General features: G+C 62.7%; 3 protein-coding genes across 9 annotated transcripts; 2 read left to right on the top strand and 1 right to left on the bottom strand.

Moving 5' to 3' along the window:
* Window positions 1–289: 289 nt before the first annotated feature.
* Window positions 290–5,581, top strand: LOC112929743 (F-box only protein 44). 4 transcript variants are annotated; one of them, XM_072751199.1, is made up of 7 exons: window positions 290–398; window positions 851–968; window positions 1,443–1,731; window positions 2,972–3,069; window positions 3,269–3,364; window positions 3,477–3,612; window positions 4,454–5,581. In XM_072751199.1, the coding sequence occupies exons 3-7, from the start codon at window positions 1,467–1,469 to the stop codon at window positions 4,612–4,614; spliced, it is 756 nt and encodes a 251-aa protein (XP_072607300.1). In that variant the 5' UTR covers window positions 290–398; window positions 851–968; window positions 1,443–1,466; the 3' UTR covers window positions 4,615–5,581. The 4 variants fall into 4 exon arrangements, with proteins under 4 accessions (XP_072607300.1, XP_072607299.1, XP_072607301.1 ...); XM_072751198.1 differs by having other exon boundaries at window positions 2,972–3,098; XM_072751200.1 differs by lacking the exon at window positions 851–968 and having other exon boundaries at window positions 296–398.
* Window positions 5,582–7,126: 1,545 nt separating this feature from the next.
* FBXO6 (F-box protein 6) lies at window positions 7,127–13,348 on the top strand. 3 transcript variants are annotated; one of them, XM_072751191.1, is made up of 6 exons: window positions 7,127–7,246; window positions 8,904–9,195; window positions 11,107–11,233; window positions 11,645–11,740; window positions 12,644–12,779; window positions 12,922–13,348. In XM_072751191.1, exons 2-6 carry the CDS (start codon window positions 8,931–8,933, stop codon window positions 13,150–13,152), a joined length of 855 nt encoding a protein of 284 aa, XP_072607292.1. In that variant the 5' UTR covers window positions 7,127–7,246; window positions 8,904–8,930; the 3' UTR covers window positions 13,153–13,348. The 3 variants fall into 3 exon arrangements, with proteins under 3 accessions (XP_072607292.1, XP_072607293.1, XP_072607294.1); XM_072751192.1 differs by lacking the exon at window positions 7,127–7,246 and adding an exon at window positions 7,614–7,636; XM_072751193.1 differs by lacking the exon at window positions 7,127–7,246 and adding an exon at window positions 8,213–8,632.
* A 153-nt stretch (window positions 13,349–13,501) lies between these two features.
* Window positions 13,502–24,571, bottom strand: MAD2L2 (mitotic arrest deficient 2 like 2). Of its 2 annotated transcripts, none has more exons than XM_072751196.1 (9): window positions 24,478–24,571; window positions 17,771–17,822; window positions 17,460–17,578; window positions 16,457–16,528; window positions 15,843–15,943; window positions 14,976–15,070; window positions 14,598–14,671; window positions 14,018–14,110; window positions 13,502–13,805 (listed from the first exon to the last, which is right to left on the bottom strand). In XM_072751196.1, the coding sequence occupies exons 2-9, from the start codon at window positions 17,808–17,810 to the stop codon at window positions 13,764–13,766; spliced, it is 636 nt and encodes a 211-aa protein (XP_072607297.1). In that variant the 5' UTR covers window positions 17,811–17,822; window positions 24,478–24,571; the 3' UTR covers window positions 13,502–13,763. The 2 variants fall into 2 exon arrangements, with proteins under 2 accessions (XP_072607297.1, XP_072607296.1); XM_072751195.1 differs by lacking the exon at window positions 24,478–24,571 and adding an exon at window positions 18,088–18,198.
* Window positions 24,572–24,717: the final 146 nt, after the last annotated feature.

Genomic DNA, 24,717 nt, shown 5'->3' with positions numbered 1-24,717 from the left:
GTTTGGGAGCTCGCTCCAGGGGTGCCGGGGGAGGGAGGCGAGGGGCGGCGAGCCTGGGTCAGGCGGAGGGTGCGGGGCGCGCAGCCCGGGAGGAGGGAGGGACGGGCCGGAGGCTCCTCCACGCGCCCCCCCCAGGTAATTTTCCTACGTCCCGGTGGGGGACGCGGCGCGGGGGCGGCGCGGGGGCGTGGCCTGGCGGGCGGGGGCGTGGCGGGGGCGTGGCCTGGCGGGCGGGGCGGGACCGGGGCGGGGCCTGGCGGGCGGGGGCGGGGGCGGGGCGGGGCCTGGCGGCGGGGGCGGGGCCTGGCGGCGGGGGCGGGGCGCACGCTCCAGCTCCGCAGGCCGAGGCCCGCTCAGCCCCACCGCGGAGCCGGACCCGCCGCGGCGGCCGAGCGCAGGTGACGGTGGGGAGTGGGCGCGGGGGGCGCCGGGGGTGCAGGGGGCGCGGGCGGGCCGGGGCCCGGCGGGCGGGCGGCTGGGCGGCTTCCGGGCGCTGCGGGAGGGAGGCCCGGCGCGGACAAGGCCCAGGCCTCGGAGGGCAGCGCGGCGCGGCCGAGAGCCCGGGCTGGGGTCGCTACTGCCTGCGCAGGGTCCGAGCCCCGGCTGGGGGGGGGGGGGGGCGGGAGGGCATTTAAAGCCACAACGCGAGGTGCGAGGCCGCAGGTGCGCGGGGTCCCGCACGGAGGTCGGAGCGCAGGAAGGGCCTTTCCCCATCGCCCACCCCTCTCCGCTCCCGGCTGTGCGGGTCGTTTACTCGGCGGCCGCTGAGCTCTTAGGACCTGCGTCAGAGCCGGTGGCCCCCCTGCCTCCAGCCTCAGCCCCTCTCCCTCCTCCGTTTGAGGACTTGCAGGACGGTTCCGGGGACCGCGCATTGTCACTGACGCTCTAAAGCCTATTGGAAGCGGCTCGCCCTAGAGTCACAGAAGAGTCTTTCTGTCCTCCGCCCCGGTCTCGGTGACCTTGGGCAGGTATTCGCACCCCTCTGGGCCTCCTTAGCATGCTTTAGGGGCTGTTGTGAGATGACAGTAAAATCAATCACCTTAAAAAAAAAAAGTTTTATTTATTTGAGCGAGAGAGAGAGAGAGAGAGAGAGCAGGAGCAGAGGCAGAGGGAGAAGCAGACTCCCCGCTGAGCAGGGAGGCCGGTTTGAGGCTCCATCCCAAGTCCCTGGGATCATGATCTGAGCCCAAGGCAGATGCCCCCAAATCAATCACCTTTTATAGAGCATCTGCTGTGTCACATCATTTGAACCGTTTCAGTACCCCTCTTGGTCCCATTTTACAGAGGAGGAAACTGAGGCTCGCAGAGGCGCTGTGAATTTCCCCCAGGTAGTAAAGGCAGCGCCAGGATGGGGACGTCCTCCAGCCTCCACCCTGGGCTGCTGCACACGCTCAGCTCTGGGGAGGCAGCAGGTGTCTAGTGGAGCTTTTCAATAACCACAGGGGGGCGTCCAGAAGCCACGCGCCATGGCCGTGGGGAACATCAACGAGCTGCCCGAGAGCATCCTGCTGGAGCTGTTCACGCACATCCCCGCCCGCCAGCTGCTGCTGCGCTGCCGCCCGGTCTGCAGCCTCTGGCGGGACCTCATCGACCTGGTGACCCTCTGGAAGCGCAAGTGCCTGCGGGAGGGCTTCATCACCGAGGACTGGGACCAGCCTGTGGCCGACTGGAAGATCTTCTACTTCCTACGCAGCCTCCACAGGAACCTGCTGCACAACCCGTGTGCTGAAGGTGGGGTGCGCAGTGGGTCTGGCGTCTGCCCCCGGCGCATACACTGTCACCATAGCAGCTGACTTGCACTATGCATTCCCTATGAGCCAGGCACTTGGGATGGTTTAACGCCTTTAATCCTCTCACAGTAATCCTAAGAGGTAGGTGCTGCTAGCGTTCCCGTTTTTCAGATGGGCAAACTGAAGCCAAGAGTGGCATTTTTGTAATCCATCCTTAAGATTATTTCCCCAGTGACCTTTTGTGGGAGAGGGACTGTTGTCCAGTTGGGACTACGTGTGCCCAAGACACAAGACCAGGAAGTCAGAGCCATATTTTGTTGGCCTGCTTCCCAGACTCCAGGGCTAAGCTCACTAGGACTCCCCAGAGTGGAAAGGGGATTTTACTTATGGAAGAATGAGGGATCCAGTCTTCTTTCCAGCATATTACAACAACAGGTAAATCCTCTACATCGTCTAGACCCCCCCTTTTTCCCTTACCATGTTGTAACTCCTCGGCTCGACACTGGGACAGTTTGGGAGCCTCATTCCCCATTGTGTGCCCAATCCTGGAGCCAGTGGTAATGAAATGACTCCAAGCTGTCCAGAGCTTTCAGATGCCTGCCTCACTTGACTCCCCAAGAGCCATGTTCTTGACCAGCAGTTGGCACACGATGGTCCATGAGCCAAATCTGGCCCAGGAACTAAAAGTAGTTTTGGGAGTTTTAAATGGTTATTTAAAAAAAAAAAAAAGACTGCAAAAGAGATAGTAGGTAGGCCACAAAACCTAAAATATGTTGGCCCTTTACAGAAAAAGCTTGCCAGCTCTTGTTGTTTTTTTTTGTTGTTGTTGTTTTTGTTGTTTTTTTTTTTAGCTCTTGTTGTTCTTAACTCCAGGTCATAGACGACACGACCCAGGCTCAGAGAGGGAAAGCAACTTATCTAAGGTCACGCGGCCCAGTGTTGGTAGAGCCACCAGCCCCAGATCTGGCTGGCTGGCGTCAGAGCGTTCTCTGACAGAGGGGTCTGGTCGTTCCCATGGCACGTGTCGTGGGATTCCCAGTGGAAACCACCTAGCGTGGTGCTGGGCACACAGGAAGCACCTGATAGGAGACAGCCCCCGCTGACCTGCAGTGTCCCACAGCTTGAGGCTTGAGGGCAGCTGCAGAGATCCAGGGAGAGGATCCGGGGGGGAAAGGGGCACCGGCTAGAAAGAGACCCCTGGAGGGGGCGTCCCTGTGATGTGAATTCTGCTTTCTGCCCAGAGGGCTTTGAATTCTGGAGTCTGGACGTGAATGGAGGTGATGAGTGGAAGGTGGAGGATCTCTCTGGAGACCAGAGGAAGGAATTCCCCAATGACCAGGTCAAGAAATACTTCGTGACTTCTTATTAGTAAGATCCAAGGCTGGGGAAGTCTTGGGGTGGGGGGCAAACCCAAGTCACTTCACCCCAGGGTCTCCTCTCTGGGAAGGGCAGTCCTAGCCCTCTCCCCCACCCCCCACCCCCGCCCCAGTGCCCTAATACTGAGCCCCAGCCCCTCCCACTCCTCTGCCCGCCCCTAGCACCTGCCTCAAGTCCCAGGTGGTGGACCTCAAGGCCGAAGGGTATTGGGAGGAGCTGATGGACACCACACGGCCGGACATCGAGGTCAAAGACTGGTGAGTGCCTGGAGCGAGGGTCTGGGGGAGGGGGGCCTGCCACTCAGGCGCCCCACCCCCACCCTGCCCCCATCTCCCAGGCCCTGATGGGCCCTCCAACCTCTGCCCGCAGGTTCGCAGCCAGGCCGGACTGCGGGTCCAAGTACCAGCTGTGCGTTCAGCTCCTGTCGTCAGCACACGCACCCCTGGGGACCTTCCAGCCAGACCCGGCAACCATCCAGCAGAAGAGCGATGCCAAGTGGAGGGAGGTGTGTGGGCCAGGGAGAGGGCAGGTGGCATATCGCCCACGGCCGAGACTGCAGTCACACAGGCCTGGGTTCACATCCCAGCTCTGCTGCTTCTCACCCGGGCCTCCGCCGCCCGAGCTCTGAAAGGACGCTGGTAAAGCCACGTCCGAGACGGTTGACCCTTCCTGGTCACGAACGTCGGCTCTTACTACTCCCTAGACCAGGGGGGCGGCAAACGTTTTCTTAACGGGCCGGAAGCAAGTATTTTAGGCCTTGCCGGCAGGGCTGTCTCTGTCACCGCGACTCAGCTCTTCGACGCTGCCGTTGTGCAGCGAACGCAGTTTTATGGACCCGGCTGTGTTCCAATAAAACTTTATTTATAAAAACAGGCAGTGGGCCCCTAGGCCATAGTTTGCGGATCTGACCAGTGCTAGAAACGGTCTGTGTCTGCATCTGTGCGGTACGGTAGTCGACGGCCCCGTGCGACCGTGGAACACTTGAATACGAGCCAGTGTTTGCTGTGACTGAGGAACTAAATTTTTAATTTTATCTGATTTTAATGAATTGCAACTTAAATAGCCACGCGTGCCCAGTGATGACCGTAATCGGACATCTTTTGGCAGCTTGCACAGTTCCCTTCAGTGCCTTTGAGCTGCGCTTGGGCCATCCTGTGGAGTGCCCCTGGGAAGATTTTGCTCCATTTTACAGATGAGGAAACTGAGGCAGAGAGGGGAAGTAGCCTGCCCAAAACCACAGGGTTCAGATGAGAACTCAGATCTGCCAATTCCTGGTCCAGCAGTGAGACCTTGGCCCCTTCCTTGCCCCCTGACCTCTCTCACGCCCTCCCCCTGTCCCCACCCAGGTCTCTCACACGTTCTCCAACTACCCGCCCGGCGTCCGCTACATCTGGTTTCAGCACGGCGGCGTGGACACTCACTACTGGGCCGGCTGGTACGGCCCGAGGGTCACCAACAGCAGCATCACCATCGGGCCCCCGCTGCCTTGACGCCCCCCAAGCTCTGATCCCCCACACCCTGACTGCTGTCAGGGAAGGGCTGGGTTAGGGACGGGGAGGGGGACCAGGCTCCCCCAGACCTCCTAGTTCACCCTAGACCCCCTGTTGCCTATTTTATGGAGACTCTCAGTTTGTGTGGCCCTCACAGGCCACGGGGGGCCAGTGCTCCCGGCCCAAGGTCTCAACCTGGATGAGGGCAGGGGGGGGCCCTCTATGAAACAGGGCCCCTGAGTTTGGGGAGGTGCGAGGTATTCTCGCGGGCTCCTCCCAGAGTGCTCCTCAGGCTCAGGTGCCCACCTAGATGACCCAGATGTGTGTCTCTGCCTTCCCCTCCGGGGCCCTCGCTCCCTGTCTCCACTGGGGGCCCTCAGAGCAGGGACAGTCAGGACACCCTGGCTGGTGCCAACGCTGAGAGGTGACCGTGTGGCTCGACAGACCTGGGAGTGGACGGGGGCTGTGCCGGCCTGTCTTCTGTCCCATTCTGTCACCGCCAAGCTCCTTGCTCGGCCTGCCTGCTCGGAGAGGGGACTCGGGATGAGGCTCAGGCCTCGTCTGACATGGGCAGGGCCACGATGGGGGTGGGGGCCAGGCCAGGCCTGGACTGACCCCACTGTCCAGGAAGTCCCAGAAGTCAGATGGACATCACGTGGGGGGGCTGGGTCTCCAAAGACCCCTGGAATCCTGTGCATGGTAACCCAGGGTGTGTGGGGGTAGGGTTAGACCCTGATTCTAGGAGTGGGGCATGGAAGCCCTGGGTGAGGTGAGTGGCTGGCCTTCAAGGACCACCCGTCGGCCCCACGCCTCGGCCAGCTCCCCTGCGGCTTGGGATGCCCGCCCCCAGCTCTGGAACCGCCACCCCCAGAGCCCCCCCTCCCTGCCTGAGGGCACCCCGGCCTCTCCCTGCTGCTGGAAGGAAGCAGTGCTCTGATTCTGCCCCTGCTGCATGCAGCTAAATAAAAGGTGTTCCCAGCCCAACCTGTGCCCTGTGCTTTCTGGGAGGAAAGGCGAGGTTCGTGGGAAGTCGTGCCCTGCACCTGCAGAAGGTACAGCCGGGCGGCTTCTGTCCAAGGTACGGGGGATGGCTGACACGCAGGAGCCAGGCTACGGCAGGGCCAGGGCCTAGTACAGACCCCTTAACCCGCAGCCAGCGTCTCGCCCAGCAGCCCTCCGGAGGCCCGGCCGCAAGGCTGGGGTGGTGACGTGCCAGGGTATCTAGGCGGCCCCCGAATACGCTGACGCGCGGTGCATCACCACCCCAGCCGCTCGTGTCTGACTCTGCCAAGAGCTTCCCTGACATTGGCTGAGGCCAAAGCATTGAGAACGGTTCGTGGCACACAGTAGGTGCTCAATGACCTCAATGGTACCTGGACTGGGACCTCGGCCATGGCAGGGACACCACTCCCTAGCCCTAGCCGTAGGGGTGAGTTAGCAAAAGGCCCCCTTGGGGCATGTGCAGCCCTGATGGGTCAACGAGGTGGCCTGGGCCAGGCACCTTTGTGCAGTGCACAGCCTGCACGACCCTTTGTGGTGGCCGCACGTAGGTGCTTGATGATGACTTGTTGGGGGAAGAAAGGAATTAATGACAAAAACGCAGAGAAGGGATCCCTGGGTGGTGCAGCGGTTTGGCACCTGCCTTTGGCCCAGGGCGCGGTCCTGGAGACCCGGGATACCCAGGATCGAGTCCCAGGTCGGGCTCCCGGTGCACGGAGCCTGCTTCTCCCTCTGCCTGTGTCTCTGCCTCTCTCTCTCTCTCTCTCTCTGTGACTATCATAAATAAATAAATAATTTTTAAAAATAAAATAAAAAAACGCAGAGAAGTTTTCACCTTTGAGTAAACTGAGCCCTACCTGAGGTCATGCCCTCATGAAGGTAAAAGCCAGGATCCAGCCCAGAGTTTCAGTAATCTCCGTGGGGTGGAGGGGGGGAGGTGGGGAGTGATGGGGGGTTAGGAAGGGCCGGGAGAGGTGGGGGGCTGGGAAGGGAGGGGAGAGGTGGGGGATGGGAGGGCGGGGGAGGGGAGAGGTGGGAGGGGAGGGGAGCTGCGGGGGTTTAGGACGGGAGGGGAGCGGGGGGTGGGGGGACGGGAGGCCCGCCCGCCTCCCCACAGCGACGGAACTGGTGAAGAGTCCCGAGTGGGCTGCGCAGAGGTGGAGGCTGGGCGAGGAGAAGGCTGGGAATCCCCCGAGGGAGGCGGCGCCCTGCAGGGGAGGCAGGTTCAGGCTACGGGGTCCCCGCGGCGGCGGCGGGAGACGCTGGCTTCCGGGGCGGGGCGGGCGGGAAGGCGGGGGCGGGGCCGGGGGGCGGGGGCGGGGCCGGGGAGGCGGGGGCGGGCCCGGGGGCGGGGCCGGGGAGGCGGGGGCGGGGCGAGCGGGGCCGGGGGCGGGGCCGGGAGGTGGGGGCGGGGCCGGGAGGCGGGGGCGGGGCGAGCGGGCCCGGGGGCGGGGCCGGGGAGGCGGGGGCGGGGCGAGCGGGCCCGGGGGCGGGGCCGGGAGGCGGGGGCGGGGCGAGCGGGCCCGGGGGCGGGGCCGGAGCGCGGCGCGTGACGCGGGGCGGGGCCCGGCCGCCGGCAGCGCAGCGGAGGCCGCAGGCCCCAGGCCGACCCCGAGCTCCGGTCCCGTGGGGCGCGGAGCCCGCGTCCAGGTGGCGGCCCAGCCGGGGGACGGGCGGGGCGCGGCCCCGGGGCGGCGGGGCGGGGCGGGGGCTCCGGGGCGGCGGCGGCGGCCGGGGCGGGGCGGGGCGGGGCCGGGCTCTGGCCCCGACTCGGGGAAGCGCGGCCGGGGAGCGACGCGGGCCGCACCTCGCGGGGGGCGCGCCGGCCGGGGGGTCCGGACCTCCGGGCACCGACGCCCGCGGGCCCTGGGCGGCAGCGCGCTTCCCCGAGCCTCAGCTTCCGCGTTTGAGAAGTGGGCGCAGCGCGCTCCGGCCGCACACGGCCCGGAACTGAGACGCGGGGCACAGGGGCAGCCCCGGCCCGCCTCGCCCCGGCCCCCCCGAGCGGCGGAAAGCAGGGGAGCGGGTGCGGGTGACCAGGTGCGCGCGGGAGCGGCGCGGGGGGCGGGGCGGGCCGGTCCTCCCGGTCGCCTCTGCCCCGCCCAGCGACGGGCCCCGGGGGCTGTCGGGCGGCGCCGCGCTGCACACCTGGCGGCCCGGGCCCTGGAGGCGGCTCCGGTTCCTCCTGAGGACGCGGGAGCCCCGGCCCCTGGGACCCTTCGCATCAGCACTGCTGCCGGGGCCGTGTCGGGGAGGCGCGCCTGGCCCGAGGCTTCCAGAGCCCTGCGAGCCCTGCGAGCCTCGGCCGAGGCCCCGTGCGACATGAGAAGGGCCCTGGAGCCGGTGCGGAGCCGGCAAGGCCCATGTGAGGGACGGGGCTGCCCCCCCACCGGGGCCCTCAGTGACCTGGCTAACCGGGCAGGGCTCCCCCGGGCAGGGCTCCCCGGGACAGGGCTCCCCCGGGCAGGGCTCCACCGGGCAGGGCTCCCCCAGGCAGGGCTCCGCTGCTGGCACTGTGGGAAGCTCCAAAACCCGGTGTTCTTGGCGGCAGGTGGCCACAGCTGCTGGGAGGGAAGCCCAAGTCCTGACGCTCTGCAGCACTTCCCGGCGGCCCTGGGCGGGGAGCTTTACCTGCACCGGCTCGGTCCCCCGGGCCCTGCGGAGGCTGGGAGGGCCTGGCCTCTCTCGCCCACTAGCCACGCAGGCGGGGATCCAACCCCGGGCAGCCTTGCTCGGGGTCCCTCAATGTGTTGTGCAGTGTCTGAGCAGTCAGGAGTGGGCCCTGGCCTGATGCCCGAGCCGGGACGGAGGCGGAGCTGCTCCCCACGAGGGAGTTTCATCACTTCGGGCTTCCAGGCCAAAGTGCGCGACCTGGGAGAGGAATGCGGTTGCCAGCACTAGCCCCACCCTGTAGGGAAGCTGTGACCTACAGCGTAAAGCCATTATTACATCCCCAGACTAACGCTGAGTTGTCAGCACTAAAAGAACGTCACCACGACCTCCTGTAGGGGCCGCAGACGACAAAACGGTGGCCAGGTGTGCCAGCTCACTGGGCCCAACAACTTAAAATTTAGCAATCATTTTTTTACTGGGAGAGGGTCTCTTTAAATATTAGCTCCTAAAGTCCTTAATGTTTATCACATGTTTTCAAATGCACGTGACGGTGACCACTCCACAGTTTTGCAGCCTACTAAGTCCTGGAAAGGTGCTCAAACCCCTCTTGTTTCACAAAGCAAAAGAGGATGAGGAGCCCCTGGGTCCTTCGTCCCAGGTCCCGGGTCAGGGTCATAACCAGTTTCCCCCACAGGCCTGTGTGCGCCCCGCCCGCCCCGCCATGGCCCTGGTCAGCATCAACGAGCTGCCCGAGAGCATCCTGCTGGAGGTGTTCACGCACATCCCCGCCCGCCAGCTGCTGCTGCGCTGCCGCCCGGTCTGCAGCCTCTGGCGGGACCTCATCGACCTGGTGACCCTCTGGAAGCGCAAGTGCCTGCGGGAGGGCTTCATCACCGAGGACTGGGACCAGCCTGTGGCTGACTGGAAGATCTTCTTCTTTCTGTGCAGTCTCCGCCGGAACCTGCTGCGCAACCCGTGTGCTGAAGGTGGGCTGGGGGCCGCCCGGGGCTGCTTCCCTCCCTTTCCTGAAGCTCAGGGCCTCCGCCCCTGGGGTTCCCACACTATCTGGGGTGTTCTCGCACACCCTTAGCACCTACCAAACGCCCTCGGGTCAGACGCCCCCGGTCCCCCGCCTCAGCACCGTGGGCCCGCGCCTCTGTCCCGTCCCCTCTGCCCAGTACCTCTACAGTCTCTACAGCACTGTCTGAACCTGCGAGCCTCTGCTCTCGCCCAGGGTGGCGGGGCTGTTTCTTTGCCACAAGCTCCAAGGTCCAGGGGCCTAACAGGTCTTGCTCACCACTCTGCCCGGTGTCCCCAGTGACGCCTTCACACAGCCTGTGCTCGAAAAATGTTTATGGAATGAACAAACCAACTGCTTGTTCACCTTCCCCCCCCCCCCCAGCATGGTCCAAGCTTCCTGACGTGCGTGGAGGGCTTCCCCCGTGCCAGGTCCTGGACTTCACTGGCTGCGGGCTTCACAAAGGTCATTCCCTCCCACTGTCCCCGTGACCCAGAGGAAGGAAATGAGGAATTCCAGATGTTCCTGCATGCACATCATTTGAAGCCTCCGTTTAGCTTTTAATGTTCTCTTGTACTTGCAAGGGTTTTTTTTTTCCCCCCTTTCATTGAGCACCTACTATACACCAGGCACCAAACTTCATGTTGGGGCTACAGCAGCAATCAGTGCAGGCACAGTGTGTACACTGAGAATCCCTCTCCTGTCGATTTTCTCTTCTGATCCTCACGAGGACCCCAGGAGTTGGCCAAATAAGTAGGGTTGGCTCCATTTTATAGATGGGGACCCAGAATGAGCATCCCACCAAAGATCCAGAACCGGCCAGTTGCCAGGGCCTGGTCCTGATGCAGGTGCTCAGGCCCCTCGGAGGCCCCAGAGACCATGGCTCACACGCTCCATCTCTCTGCTTGCCCCAGATCCCACTCAGAAGCTGCCCCGCTGGGCCGCCAGCTCAGCTCACAGCTCCCCAGAGCCCGCCTGCAGCCCTGATCACGCTGGGCTTGGGCTGGCAGCTGTCTAGCTTAGGTCTCTCCTTCGCCTCTGCTCGGCACAGCCCCACTCCTGGATTTCTGGGTCACTCCTCTCGTTCTCTACTGGCAGCAGGCCGTGGGGCACCTGGGGAGTGGGTGCGGGCTCCTAGTAGAGCACAGGACCAATTGGGAAAAGCTCCCTCGGCGATTGTTCTGGAAAGCCAAGCCGGGGTAGAGAAACACCGCTGGTTTTTTTTAAGGTCCTCCTGTCTCAGCCTGAAGGGGGAGACGGGACCTGCCAGGCCAGCCCAGTGAGAATACAGGGTTACTGTGTGCCGCCAGCCCAGGATGCCCACTGTCGGTTAGCCCTCCCGCGCTGGGCAGAGGGGGTCCCCGTGACCCAACGGCAAGCCGGTGAATCAGTCTTTGGGCCCCTTCAGATCTCAGCTAGAGTTAGGGTGTCGGGGGAGATGGCAGGCAAGTGAGTGGTTTGCACTGGGACAAACATTTGTCATTAAGGACAGAAGCGTCATCACCGGCCCCTCATAACTGCGTTTTGAGAACTGAAACTTCGGTGTTTCCCGGTGTTTCCCGTAGCTCCTCAGCAACGTAAAAGGAAGGAAATGCTAATTTAGCCTTTTGGTAATGCTTCCCCGCCCCCCCCCCCCCCCCAGCTTCATGCTAGGAGTCAGGCCAGTCAGGGACAGGGTGGGAGGGAGGAAGCCCCAGACCACACGTGACTTGGCGGCACAGGTGGAAACGTGTTGGGAGGAAGGGCACTCTGTTGGGCGCCCCGAGGCCCAGCTGGGGTACACGCCTTGAGATGTGAGCGTGAGCAAGCCCAGCCCAGGCGGGAAGGACCAGGCCGCATCTTTACACGGGCTCTGACCTCGGCTTCTGCTTTTCCCTAGAGGATATGAAGTCCTGGCAAATTGACTGCAATGGGGGAGACGAATGGAAGGTGGAGAGCCTCCCTGGAGACCACGGGACAGATTTTCCTGACTCCAAAGTCAAGAAGTACTTTGTCACATCTTATGAGTAAGATAAACCACCGGGCTGCAGTGTTGAGGGGAAGAGGGTTGGGACAACTTTTGCCAAATCTCAGGCCAGAGTGAGGGCCTGTCTGTGCAGCTCGAGGAAGGTGGAAGGTGGTTCCCAGACGGGCTCAGAGTCTCCCGCTTCTTAGAGCAGGAGAACTCAGTGGCCGAGATTAATAGCAGTGGGGGGTGAAGAATAAGGGCCCCTGGGTGATTAGGGCAAGTTGGGTCTGCGGGTTCCTCCTCTAGGAACACGAGTTCATGGAACTAGACCACAGGCCGCCACACAAGTGCGTGTTTCCCGTAGGCCAGCACCAGCCAGGGGCAGCAGTTCTGCAGAATCAGGGGACAGTGCTGGGTCCAGCCATGCAAAGTGCACCTGGGAGCGTGAGCCTTTCCTTTTGCTCCACAGGATGTGCCTCAAGTCCCAGCTGGTGGACCTCAAGGCCGAGGGCTACTGGGAGGAGCTGCTAGATACGGTCCGGCCTGAAATCGTGGTTAAGGACTGGTGAGTGGGGCCGGCCACGCTCTGCATCGTCCCCTCATCTTCCCGGGAGCACCAACAGGCTGCGCCCACTCTGCCCAGCCAAGTCCTAGGGTGGGGCTGCCCCGGCGGCCGGCCCACCTGGCCCCGCACCCACATGCCCCTGCCACCAGCCAGCCCTCGGCCCGCTCACACCTCTCCTGGCCTTCCTGCACCCTGCATCAGCACGTGTTAATTCCAGTTTATAGATGGGGAGACTGAGGCCTACAGATAAATTGTCACAAATTGATGCTAGAGCTCCAGAGACACCCGGACCCAGCCGCCCTGGACCTTGCTCACAGGCCTTCTGCGCCTGCCTCCCCTGCCCCTTCTCTGTGCAGCTCTCTGCCCCTTCCCAGGCTCCTGCTCGGTGCCCAGGGCTGTACAAGGTTCTGGCGTGGCCTACAGCGGAAGCAGGACCCCAATCCCCGTGGGGCCCCAGGGCCACCATTCTAAAGCAGGGGGTGGGGTTTGAGGAGTGCGCAGAGCTGCAGGGGTGTGGACAGCGGGGCTGAGCACAAGGTGGGCCCTGTACCAGCCCCATCACACAGGCCACCCCTAGAATCTCCCACGGAATCCCCAGTCTGATCCGGTACAAGGTCCAGGGACACAGCTCCCACCGCCCAGGCCTTTATCTCTGTGGAGAGCCTTTTGCTTTGTTAAGGGGACGTCTTCACTGGACACCCAAAGGAGTTGCCACTTGGCCCCGACGCGGCCCTGCACACTGCTTACCCCAGGGACACAGGAGGGCCCGGAGAGCTGGGAAGTCAGCTGGGCCTCGGGCAGGGCAGGACGGTCTGCCTCAGGGCTCCAGTTTGTGGGTGAGCGGCCTGCCTCCAGGGCCGCCTTTCGTCTGGGGCACGCAGTCCTGAGCCCCCCTTCCCTCAGGTTCGCGGCCAGAGCCGACTGTGGCTGTACCTATCACATCCGAGTGCAGCTGGCCTCTGCCGACTACATCGTCCTGGCCTCCTTCGAGCCCCCGCCTGTGACCATCGATCAGTGGAACAGCGCCAAGTGGATGGAGGTGAGGCCTCACCTGCTTGCCCCTCACCACCCACTTCTCCGGGGCCAGGACGGCAGGAAACCGGGACCTGGAGCCCCAGCCTCCCGGCCTCCCTGCTCCTCCCCAGCCCTGATGATCACTTCTTCCCCTGCCCTCCTGCCAGGTCTCCCACACTTTCTCCGATTACCCCCCCGGCGTCCGCCACATCCTCTTCCAGCACGGAGGCCAGGACACGCAGTTCTGGGCGGGCTGGTACGGGCCCCGCGTCACCAACAGCAGCATCGTCATCGGCCCTAAAGTGACTGGGGACCCGGCCCGGTCCCCCGCTCAGCCCGAGCACACACAGGGCCGGGAGAGGGCCGCCCGCTTGCCCCCCTCGCTTCATCTCCACTGACCGTGTCTGCTAGCCACTCCTCCATCCTGTGTCTGGACCAAACCACCTGCAGCAGTGCCCTCCGCTGAGGCTGCGCTGGGCGCGAGGCCCTGCTGGGGAGCTGCTGTCCCACTTCCAGCCTGGGGCAAACGCACCAGCTGGCGGTAACTCCGTCACATACTCTGACATTTTATGACAATAAACGTTTTCAGTAAGATCAGCGGGGGTTGGGTCTGGTGGCGGGAGGCCCTGGCACTGTGGCGGCGAGGCAGCCCCTCCCCCCGGCCAGCGGCTGCTCCTGCGCTCCCCGCTCCGGTTGGGGACAGCCCAGCTCGGCCCTTGGCGCCCTTTATTGAAACCACTCAGCACAGTACTTGAGACAGACCGTGTTGACCGGCCAGACCGCAGGAGCTAAGATAAGGAATCCAGGTCCAAGCATCGTCCCTGCCCTCCTGGGGCGAATTCGTCCGCGAAGGCCGCCAGACCTGAGCCCTCAGCGCTGGAGGGGGGCCGGTCCATACCCCGAGGCAGTAAGAGCACTTGAAACCAGGGTGGCCCCGCAGCACTGCCCTAGGCTGGGCCCCGGCCAACGTCCAGCCGTTGCAGCATCCCTGCCGGGGCCACTCACACCCTCAGCTGCTTTTATGAGCTCGCTCTTCCACGTAGAGCTGCATCTAGGGGGCAGGAGTAAAGAGCCGGGGTCAGGAGGACGGCCGGCACCCCCCGGCCCCTGGCACGCAGCTCCGCCCGCGGCTGGGGCTGTATGGCGCAGCCGCCGGGTAAGAGAACGGGGTTTGGAGCCTTAGCCCGGGCATTCCCTGGTCATCTCCAAGCCTCGAGCCACAGGCCTCCGGCGAGGCCTCAGCACACCTGCGGTACGGCTCACCTTTAAAATGTCCGACGTCATGGTTTTCAGTGGTATCAGCCGGGGGTCATGCATGTGGACGTCCTGCTCATCTGCCAGGATCCAGGGAAAGTCCTAGGGAGGGGACCAAGGTCGGGAGGTGGACGGGGCTAGGCCGGGAGCGGCCTGCGCTCACGCTGCTGCCCCCGCCCAGAGCTGGGGTCCTCAGGCTGCAGGGAGCCACAGAATCACCGGGGAGGTCCCAGCTCTGCGGACTGCCGGGTCCTCCACCGGCGAGGCCGGGTCTCAGGTCCGAGCTGGGCTGGGAACCCAAGTGGTTTAACAAGCCCCCAGCACCAGCTGCGAAACTGGTGGGCAGAGCCCCCCGCCTCTTGGGAGCTGTGCTGGGCTGGCTGCCGCAGGCACGGCGCCACCCCCTCTGCTGAGGGCCCAGGCAGGGCACAGCGAGCCTGTGGCCACCCGGTTAACACACAGCTAAACCCGCTGGATGCCAGGCGCTGCCCTAACGGCGGCAACATCCCCGCCCACTCCGAGCGCGGGCCCCTGGTTTCCAGAGCCCGCCAGCTGTCTCCTGCCCACCTTCCCAGACTCCTCATCTCACCTTGATGACCTGAATCTTCTCCATGTTGCGAGTGGCAGCCTCTCTCGTGTGCACTAAGACTGTGAAGGTACAGCCTGAAGAGGCAAGAGTTTGGTCAAGGCTGGGCCACTTCCTGCCTGCCTGCCGCCGGTCAGGGATCCCCCTCCCGAGCTGGCTTGGCAGCGCCCAGAGGGGAAGACTGTGAGCCGAGGGCCAGGCAGCACAGTCAGCTGGGAGACTGAACCCAGGGAGGAGTCAGGGTAGCTTCCTGGAGGAGGTGGGCTTCCAGAGGTTCTAAAAGGCAGGAAGGAAGAGAGGCGGCTTGCTGCAGCCGAGCAGGGACCTGAATGCAGACGGAGCCACGGAAACGCCCGGGACGAGGGCGGGGGGTGAGCACACCTGGGGGGTTGTGGTCCAGGACCGCATCACAGACGCTGATCTTCAGGATGAAGGCTCGGAGCAGCTGCTCCACGTGAGACAGCAGGGAATCTGAGCTGGAGGGGAAAAGGAGGGTCTCCCATCACAGCGGCACCCCTCACCAGCAGGCAATCGGCCCTGGGGGCAGAGCCCCCTCTGCGTCTGAGTGCGTGCGCTCCTGGGGGCCCGGCTACCTCCCTTGTCTGCAACATGTAAAATCACCTGGAAACCGGGCCATAGGGAGCCTAGCCCGACCAGGCCGCAGCCCAAGCCTCCGCACACCCCAGGAAGTCTGGAAAGGGCCAGGGAGAGGAAGGGCTTGCCTGAGGCCACACAGCAAGCGGGCGATTCCGGTGCCCTGACCTCACCCCGGGAAGCCGGCCGCTGACCCGCCGACACAGGGCCCAGGGTCAGTCAGCTTCTGGTTGACTGTGGGCTGGACGTGTGACTGGGAAGTCAGGAAACTGGGTCTGTGTCCTGCCTGTGCCACCTGCTGGGGGACCCTGGCCAGGACCAGCCAGTCAGCGATACTATGAATTTCCAGTGTGGACACCGCGGGTTACATGGAGACCACCGGGCGGCCGGCCGTGGCTCGGCCCTAACAGGCCCTGTGAGGATGGCCTGCCTCGTCACTCTCCTCTTTACCCGGCTTCCCGGAGGAGGTGGGCTTTCAGAGGGGCCCTAAGAGGCAGGAAGGAAAAGAGGCGTGGGGCAGCCCAGTAGGAACCTGAGGACACCGCCCTCACGGGGTGAGCGCTCTAACGGGGTGAGCGCCCTAACGGGGTGAGCACCAGGGCTGTTGCAGGGCCTCCCAGCAGCCAGCCAGGACCCCAGGGAGAGGCCGCTTACCTGATGGACAGCAGTGGAGGCTGGGTGATTTCAAAGACGAATTTCTCCACCGGGCGGTGCTCTTTGTCCAAAATTACCACCACCACTTTCTCCACATCATTCTGCAAGGGCAGGAACCCCCTACTCCAGAACGGGGTAGCCCACCCACCGCCACCAGCCACCACCGCCCTGCCCAGGAAGGATGGGAGGGCACACTCACAGCGCTGCTCGAGCTTCTAGGCTGAGGGCCCCTGAGAAGTTCAGGTCGGCACCCCTGCCGGGTACAGACTAAGAGGGGAGGGGATGCCTGGGCCCCATGGGGGTAACTCTTAGGGGCAGGACAAGACAAGGAGGAAACCCTGAGGGAACAAGCCTAGCAGAACTGGAGGGCAGGGAGAGAAAGAGATGTGGGAAAAATCCAGAACCCTCCAGGGCAAGTGCCACTTGGCCAACTCCAGGAACCAGGGGCCCCCTGCCCTGGGGTCTGTCCCTGGGCAAGGCTGGTCTCCAGGGTACAGGAAACAGGCTTTTGGGTGCAGAGCACGGGGACTCCGCACGGTCCCAGCATCACCGCATCCTGCAGCGCAGGAGGAGCAGACTGGGGGCAGGGAGGCTGGGGGACTTGGTGCCCTCACCTTCTCCAGGAGGGGCTTGACACAGTGCAGGGTGTCCTGGATATACTGGTTCAGCTCTGGGTGGCAGGACATCTGCACACAACCCCAAGAAGGCTGGTGAGGCCCGAGGCACCAACGGGGAAGCCCCCTGCCACCCCTCCGGGAGCCCAGGGGGAGAGGCCAGCAGCTCCCTGGGGCTCCCCGCCCAAGACCCTGACTTCCCATCATGGAGCTAAGAACTGCGAATGAACCAGGGAGAGGGAGAAGTTAGAATTCAAGAATTTAGTTCAACATTAGCACTTAATATACCGGTGGGCGTTTCTAATGTGGGCTCCATGGGCTCCTCCAGAGGCCGAAGTCCCTAAGTTGTGTGTATTTGGGCATGCAGGCGTTTCTCCCAGAGAAGGGATCCAGAAGTTAAATCAATTTTCAAAAATTACGTGCTGAAACTAAGAGCTATGTGTTCTCAGGCAAATCTCTTAACCTCCCTCTCTGAGCTTTACTTACTTCATCTGTGGAAGATCTTGTCGAGACAAACTGCGTGAGATAAGGCCCCAGGACACAAGGTGCTCAGTAAATGCTATTCTTTTTTCCTTTCCCTGAATACCCTTCAAGCTCCCACCACTGATTTATTCTAATGTTTCCTTAGAGCCCAAGGGGCCGGCACTTCTAGAGAGTGGGGGGGTGCGGGGGGAGCACATGTTACTGCTTTGTCTGCCTTTTAACCTAAAACCACCCAAAGCATCGATGGTAGAGAGAAGGCCCTGCGGTTTACAGAGGAACAGTCACCAACCTCAGGAGCCCTTTCAAACTTCGACCATGCCCTGGGGGCAAGTCTGACCCCAGGGCCTGGTCCCTAACTGGGGCAAGGGGAACTCCCAGGTCCGAGGGATGGAAAGAAAAGTCCAGGCAGGAGGGCAGGAGGCAAGGCCAGGCCGCTGGGGAGTGGGAGGAGGGTTCACCATCCACCCTCTACCCACTTTGGGGTTCGGGGTGACCCGGTGGCCCAGGCGTGGAGGCTCACCTGCACCGGCACGTTGTACTTCTTACGCTTCTGGAAGATGCCCACGGGGTAGACCTCGCGCACGTAGAGGATGAGGTGCACGGCCACCTCCAGGAACTCGCAGAGCACGTCGGCCACCACTGCGGGGCACAGAAGCGGGAGAGCTCGGGAGCCCCGGCCCGGCCCGGGCCCTCCCGCAGGCCCCGCCCCGTCACTGCAGGCCCCGCCCCTTCCCGCAGGTCCCGCCCCCGTCACTGCAGGCCACGCCCCTTCCCGCAGGCCACGCCCCCTCCCGCAGGCCACGCCCCTTCCCGCAGGCCCCGCCTCCCTACCTTGACCGAAGTTGAGGTCCTGGCGCGTGAGCGTGGTCATCCTGACCGCCACCTAGGGGGGGCGGGAGCGGGGCTAGTGCCACGGTCCGGGCAGCCGCGGGGCCGCCGCCTCCGCCGGGCACTCGGGCACTCGGGCACTCGGCGCCCCGGTCGAGGCCCGCGGCTGCGCCCCCCCGGCCGCTGGCAGGGCCGGAGCTGCGCTCGCGGGAGGGCTCGGCCCCGAGGGCCCGGCGGGCTGCGCAGGCCCGCGAGCGCGAGGCGGACCCGCCGACCGGAAGGCCCCGCGCGGCGGCCCGCCCGCTCCCCCGCCCGCGTACCGGCTGCGGCCCCGGGGACGCCTGGCCCGGCCCCGCGCGGGGAGCCCCCGGCCGGACACTCGCGCCTCCCGCTCAACCCGCGGCCCGGACGCCGCTCGGTGACGTCCGCGGGGCTCCGGCGGGTCCTAGAGCCCGCCTCGGCCACGCCCACTCCGCCGCCAGCCAACCGCGGGGACGGCCGGGGCGGGGGCGGGGCCCGGCGGGGGCGGGGCCTGGGCGGGGGCGGGGCGCAGGGTCCCCGCGCGGGAGAAGGCCGCGGCCGCCCGCCGGCTGCCCCGCCCCCGGCGCGCGAGGCAGGACACCTGCGCGGGCCGCACTGCGCATGTGCCCGGGCGGTCTCCGCGCTGCGAGCGGCGGGCGGGCGCTGCTGGGGCCCAGGTGCGGGGCCCAGGTGAGCACAGCGACCTCCACTGCTGGCTCCGGGGTCCCCTCCCGCCCCCGCCCGGGAACTAGGTGCAGCCGGGGGTTCCCGCCCTTCGGAGGGCGCCAGGCGCGTGCCAGGCCGCGGATCCCCAGCACATCCTCGGCACGGTCCCGCGGGGCGACCACTAGGCTTGTCCCCACTTTACAGGCGAGCGAACGACGTCCCGAGGGGGAAGCAGGCTGCTTCCAGTGCAGCCCCCCCCGCCCCGCCCCCGCCGGGACACGGACTCTGCAAGGGCTGGGAGGCCCCTGGGGCATGATAACCCTGTAGCATTAAAATCCTCACTAGCAGAGATCGGACACTTACCCAGCAGTGATTTCTTTAATTCCCTCCTTAACCCATTTTCCACACCCACTTTATAGATGGCAAACAGGCTCAGAGACATCGGCCTCATCTGCCCAAGCCACACGGTTGGAATATAAACCCAGTTCTGACTTCTAATCTGACGCCAGGGCTTCAACTCATTTTCAGCCGCCCTTACACTACAGGTGGGAAAACAAGTCAGAGAGGTTGCCGTGGAGCTACAGGTAACAAATCACGACCAGAAGCCTGGGGACCTTGACCCTGACCTCCAGGGACATAAGAGCTTGTTAAGGGGCGCCCCGGGGTGGCTCTGCGGTTCAGCGCCGGTTGTGACCCTGGGATCCGGGGTCAAGTCCCACATCGGGCTCCCGGTAAGGGGCCTGCTTCTCCCTCTGCCTGTGTCTCTGCCTCTCTCTCTCTTTCTCTCTCTCTCTCTCATGTATAAATAAATAAATCAAAAAAAAAGAACTTGTTAGGAGTCACGTCCACCTGTGGGCACACAGATCTCGCCAGGATGTTGCTTAGTTATAGCTCAGGATTAGAGAACTGCACCCCCTTTACACTGGGACGTCTTCAAACTTGCATTTGCCAACTTCTGATGGGGCAAAGGCAGGGGAGAGGGTAAGTGACTCTGCCCGTTAAGCCAGGAATACCAGCAAACCACTTCTCAAGAGCAGTCCTCAGAAATCTGCTTGAGAATCCCCAGGGAACTCATTAAACACCTGGAACCCAGGCCTCTCTGACTTACTGGATCACTCTGGGTGCAAAGTGGGGTGTTGGCCCTCTAACAAGTTCCTGAGGGGCCCCAATGACCAAAAATATATGGGGACTGCCCCAGCAGTTCCGGCCATTCCATGCTTACCCCAGAGGGATAGATGATTTATTTCAAGAACTGATGCACCTGGCAACACATTTTGGACACAACAACCCTTCTCAGGACTTGGGGACCCTGCCCATGCCATGCCATGTAGGAGAAGACCATTTCCACAGAGAGCTAGTTGAGCAGCTCACTGGCTTGTGAACAGTGTCCCCTGGCTCCCTGAGATTTAATCACTGTGGATACTTGGGCACTGGAGAAAGCAAGGGTCCTCCCTGCCCCTCTCTGGAGGCTGTTCAAGCAACTTTTTTCACTGTCAACAGGAAGTGGCAGTCATGGAGGGGAGTGGGGGGAGGGAATAATTCCTTGTAAAGGGTTTCTTAGGATTGGATCCTGGGGTGGGAAGCTCAGAGTCCGGCTGGTGGCCCCTAGGGTACAGTGTGAGCAACATCGGGACTCATGCCAGGCCCCCAGCCTTAGCCCGCTGCCCCAAGAAGACACAGCACAAGCCACCTGTAGGTTTCCTGACCCCAGAGCTAAAGCACCTCAAAGAAACCTTGGTGGACACACAACCCAACTCTCAACATTGTTCAGATGCAGAAAGTGAGGTCCCAACAGCCTTTGTTTGACGCTGGGGCACCTGCCTTGTCAACTAGAAACCCATGGACGAAATGCCTACGTTTACAGCTTTGGATCCAAAGCCAGCCATTAACAGAGGAAGGCGGGCTGGGACACAGGAGGACAGGTTCAAACGGGTCTGCCCCCCTAGTCCCAGAAGGGCCTCTGTCTCCTCGTTTGTGAATGAACAGGCTGGACAGATGTTCCCTAAACCTCTGACGGCCTTGGGTTCCACAGGGCCAAGAAGCTGGGGGCGGGGGGCCATGAGGGAGCTCTGTGAACACTCATCTGTCATTTCTATCCACCCGGCTCTGCGGCATCTGGGTTTCTAGGTCTTAAGCACATCAGCATGATGGATAGTCTTGGGACCCAGATTACATTATGGGGTTAATTTATTACATTTTTGAATACCCATTTGCTGGGAGACTGTTTTTCAAAGTTATTTGCATATTTTTCACCATAATGACAATATGTAGGAGGGCATCTGGGAGGAAAGGATGGATGTTTAGGAGGAGAGAGAGCTTATTTGCCAACTGAAGCAGGTCCCCGAGGGTCTGCAATGAGGACAGAAAGAAAATCACTCCCAAGAGACATTTAAATTGAAACTAAGAGAAGGCAAGATGTAAGAAAGTCTTGCAAAGACCAAGGCCTGCACAGACCAAGGGGGGATTCCTGGGGTTCACTGAACAAACATGCAGTGAGTGAGCTGGGTAAAACCACACGCTATGGGGGCGCCTGGGTGTTAAGCCTTCAGCTCAGGTCATACACCCGGGGTCCTGGGATCGAGCTCCACATTGGGCTCCCTGCTCGGCAGGAGCCTGCTTCTCCCTCTCCCTCTGCTGCTCCCCCTGCTTGCACGCTTTCTCTCTCTGTCAAATAATTAAACATTTTGTTTTAAAGAAAAAAAAACAGGCAGTGAAGTATCCAGAGTCCTAAGATACTTCCAAAGTCCTCCTATACCCACCAGGGTGATCACAAGACACAACATTCGTCCCACCCCTGTGTAAAATTCCTAAGACACCACACGCAGGAGGGGGCTGGAGTGGGAGAGCTACAGGGAGCCAGCCACATAGCCTGGTGACAATCCCACTGGTGCCCCGCTGCTCGGGGACCCGGCCAGTTAGAGTACCCCCTGAGCAGAGACCAGGGCCTTGTTCATTCTTCTGGTCCAGCCCCTCCCCCAGTGCCTGGCCAGGCCCAGGTTCTCATTCATGCGAATGAGTTAATGAAAGAACAGAGAGAGGAAGTAATGGTGCGCAGTGACACTTTGCCACTCGCCCCGTTCGAATCCTAACTTACCCTGGACGAGAACAAAGACCTCGGATCCCAGGGCCTGAGCTACAGGTGGCGATGTGCAGAGAACGGCTTTCAAACAATGAAGCAGGAGCTGGGGAATGCTCACTACATGCCCCCCACTCCCCGCTCTGCACCCACCGGGCTGCTCCTGTGCCTAACACCCTGCTCCTCTCCCACCACTGCTCCTCGGCCAGCTGTGAGGCCCTTCCCTCTCTAATCTCGGGGTCCTCAGCGGTGAAAAGGGGTAATGGTAGCACTGATGCCACAGGGCTGTGGGGTGACGGGGGACAAGTGAGATGCTCATAAAAATATAAAATCGGGGCAGCCTGGTGGCTCAGCAGTTTAGCGCCACCTTCAGCCCAGTGCGTGATCCTGGAGACCGGGGATCGAGTCCCACATCAGGCTCCCTGCATGGAGCCTGCTTCTCCCTCTGCTTCTTTTTTTTTTCTCCCTCTGCCTATGTCTCTGCCTCTGTGTGTGTGTGTCTCTCATGAATAAATAAGTAAAATCTTTAAAATATATATATATATGTAAAATCCACATGCCTGGCCCTCTGTTGGTGCTGTTATGACAACGACAGCACTTAATGAGATTAAGATCTACACGCACTCTCTAAGCCCCTAGAGCAGACACTGTAACCAGCCACCATGCTTTTCAAAACCCCATCTAAGACATCCGGGGCTGCACCCCGTTCCCCATTTCCATTTCCCAAGGCAGCCCCCGCCCGAGGTGCCCTAAGGGAGGACATGCATCCCCATGGCCCAAGTTGCCTAAAGACAAGGGACTGCGGGCCACACTCGTCTCCTCCCCTCCCTCATCTGGGCTCCTGAGATGGGGCCTGACCTCCACAGCTCCCCAGATCCTCTGCTGACCTCAGACCCAAGCCAGGGCCCTGACCTTAGGCAGAGCCCACACATGCCATTCCCTCCTCAGTATTTTGCTGACTCCCCAGCATCATCGACCCCTTGTCGGTCAGGAGGACCCTATAAATCCTCTCTTCTTAAACTCAAAGCCTCCACCCAGAGACACGAAAGGTCTTCCACAATTTCAGGGGTTCCTGGATCCTCCGAAGTCATGCCAGACCACAGGGTAAGAACCCTTGATCCAGCTCGACTGCCACTTTTTTTTTTTTTTAATAACTGCTTTATTGAGATATATTTCACAAAGCATAAAGTTCACCCTTTAAAGTATGCAATTTGGTGGGTTTTAGTAAGCTGTGCAGCAGTCAGCAGTAATTCCAGAACATTTTCATCAGTTCAAAAAGAAAAACCCCACATGCAGTTGTGGTCACTCCCCCATCTCCCCTTGCCCCAGCCCCAGGCAACCACTGGGCTACTTACTGTCTCTATGGGCTTGTCTATCTTGAACACTTCATATAAATCATACAACATGTGGCCTTTTATGTCTGGCCTATTTCACTCAGCATAATGTTTTCTATTATTATTATTTTTATTATTATTAACTATTATTAATTCATGAGAGACACAGAGAGAGAGGCAGAGACACAGGCAGAGGGAGAAGCAGGCTCCATGCAAGGAGCCTGATGTGGGACTCGATCCCGGGACCCCAAAGGCAGACGCTCAACCACTGACACCCCCAGGTGCCCCCAGTATAATGTTTTCTAGATCCATCCACACTGTAGCATGTATAGTTACTCCAATCCTCCTTACGGCCAAACACTATTCCACATTATGGATCCACTATGTTTTCTTTATCCTCCCATCAGTCTATGGATATTTCAGTGGTTTCCACGTTGGCCATAGAACTCTGGAGAAACTGAGGACCAAAGTCACCAAAACCAGGGCGGGACAGGTGTCCAGGCCTCCCCCAACATCTGTTCTTTCCCCGCTGCCTCACTGTGGGACAACCCAGAGGACACAGAGAGGCCAGAGCAGCAGCATTTGAACCTGAGTCTGCAGTCAATCGAGCCCACACACCCCCTGGCATCCAAGCCACCGTCACCTCTTCCCAGCCAGTTTCTGTCTCCCCACTTTTGTCCTTGCCCTGCTACAGCCTATTCCCAACTGTAGGAACTGGAGTGAATTAGAGCTGAAGTCCGGTCCTGCCTCTGCTCGGCTTGGAACCCGGCCGGCCGGTGCCCACCAGGCTGATGACAGCAGGTAACAGTAGCCCTTCATTTCTCTAGAGCATGTCCCATGGGGCCAGGATCTTGGGAACATCATCTCCTCACAAAGGCCGGGCACTGATGCTGAGCCCCAAGGAGCTCGGGGGGGGGGGGGGGGGGGGGGGGGGGGGTGAGCTCGGCCCTGAGCTGGGGGCTCAGGTCAGGCGCCCTGCCCAAGGCGGCCAGGACGGCGTCAGGAGCCCTGGGCGCTGGAGGAAGCTCCTACACCCGGGCCACACTCTGGAGGAAGGGTCGGAAGGTGCCGGGGGGCTCCGGGCGAGGCCGCGGCTCCCCGCTCCTTAGATGTCGGCGGCGGCGCGGCCCCTGACCCCGCCGTGAGTTATGGGGGCCGCGGGGCTCAGCGCAGCGCATCCCCGGGCTCCGGGGTCGTCGGGACGCGCCCCGCGGGGTGATGGAGGAGCCCCCCGGGCCGCGCTGGGGAGCCTCGGGCGCACCGGGGCCGGGCGGGGCGGGGCGGGCGGGGCGGGGGCGCCTGCCTGTGCGCGCGGGCGGGGCCCGGGACACCCGGTGACGGTCTGGAGGCGCCGTCCCCCCCCGCAGGGCGACCTCCGCGGGAGCCGCCCCGCCCGCGCCCTGCTGGAGCCCACAGAGGCCCGGGCGCCCCCGCCCCCGCCCCCGCCCCCGCCCCCGCCCCGGGCCTTCCTAGCGTCCGTGCGCCCGGGGCCCCGCGGTCCTTCCCGGCACCGGCCGCCCCCGCCCAGCCGAGCGCGGCTCCGGCCCATTGTCGGGGTCCCGGGCCCCGCCGCGCCTTTGCGCCCGCTCCCGGCGGGGCCGGCCCGTACGCACCGGGAGGAGCGGCCCGCCCGGCTGCGCCCGCCTTTGTCTGCTCCTTTGTCTGCCCCGCGCCCTCGCCGCGCCCGCGCCCGCGCCCGGGCCTCCGGGGAGCGGCCCCCACCGCGGGGCGCAGCTGCGGGGGCGCGCGGGCCGGGAGCGCGCGGGGCCCCGCCTGGCCCGGGGCTGCCCCTCGCCGGGGTCCGCCGCGCCCGCCGCGCCCGCCCCGCCCCGCCCCTCCCCGCCGCCCCGCCC

Source organism: Vulpes vulpes, chromosome 2, assembly GCF_048418805.1.
Source record: "Vulpes vulpes isolate BD-2025 chromosome 2, VulVul3, whole genome shotgun sequence".
Lineage (NCBI taxonomy): Eukaryota > Metazoa > Chordata > Mammalia > Carnivora > Canidae > Vulpes > Vulpes vulpes.
The sequence above is the reverse complement of the archived record's forward strand: the minus strand, read 5'-3'. Positions and strand labels throughout refer to the sequence as shown.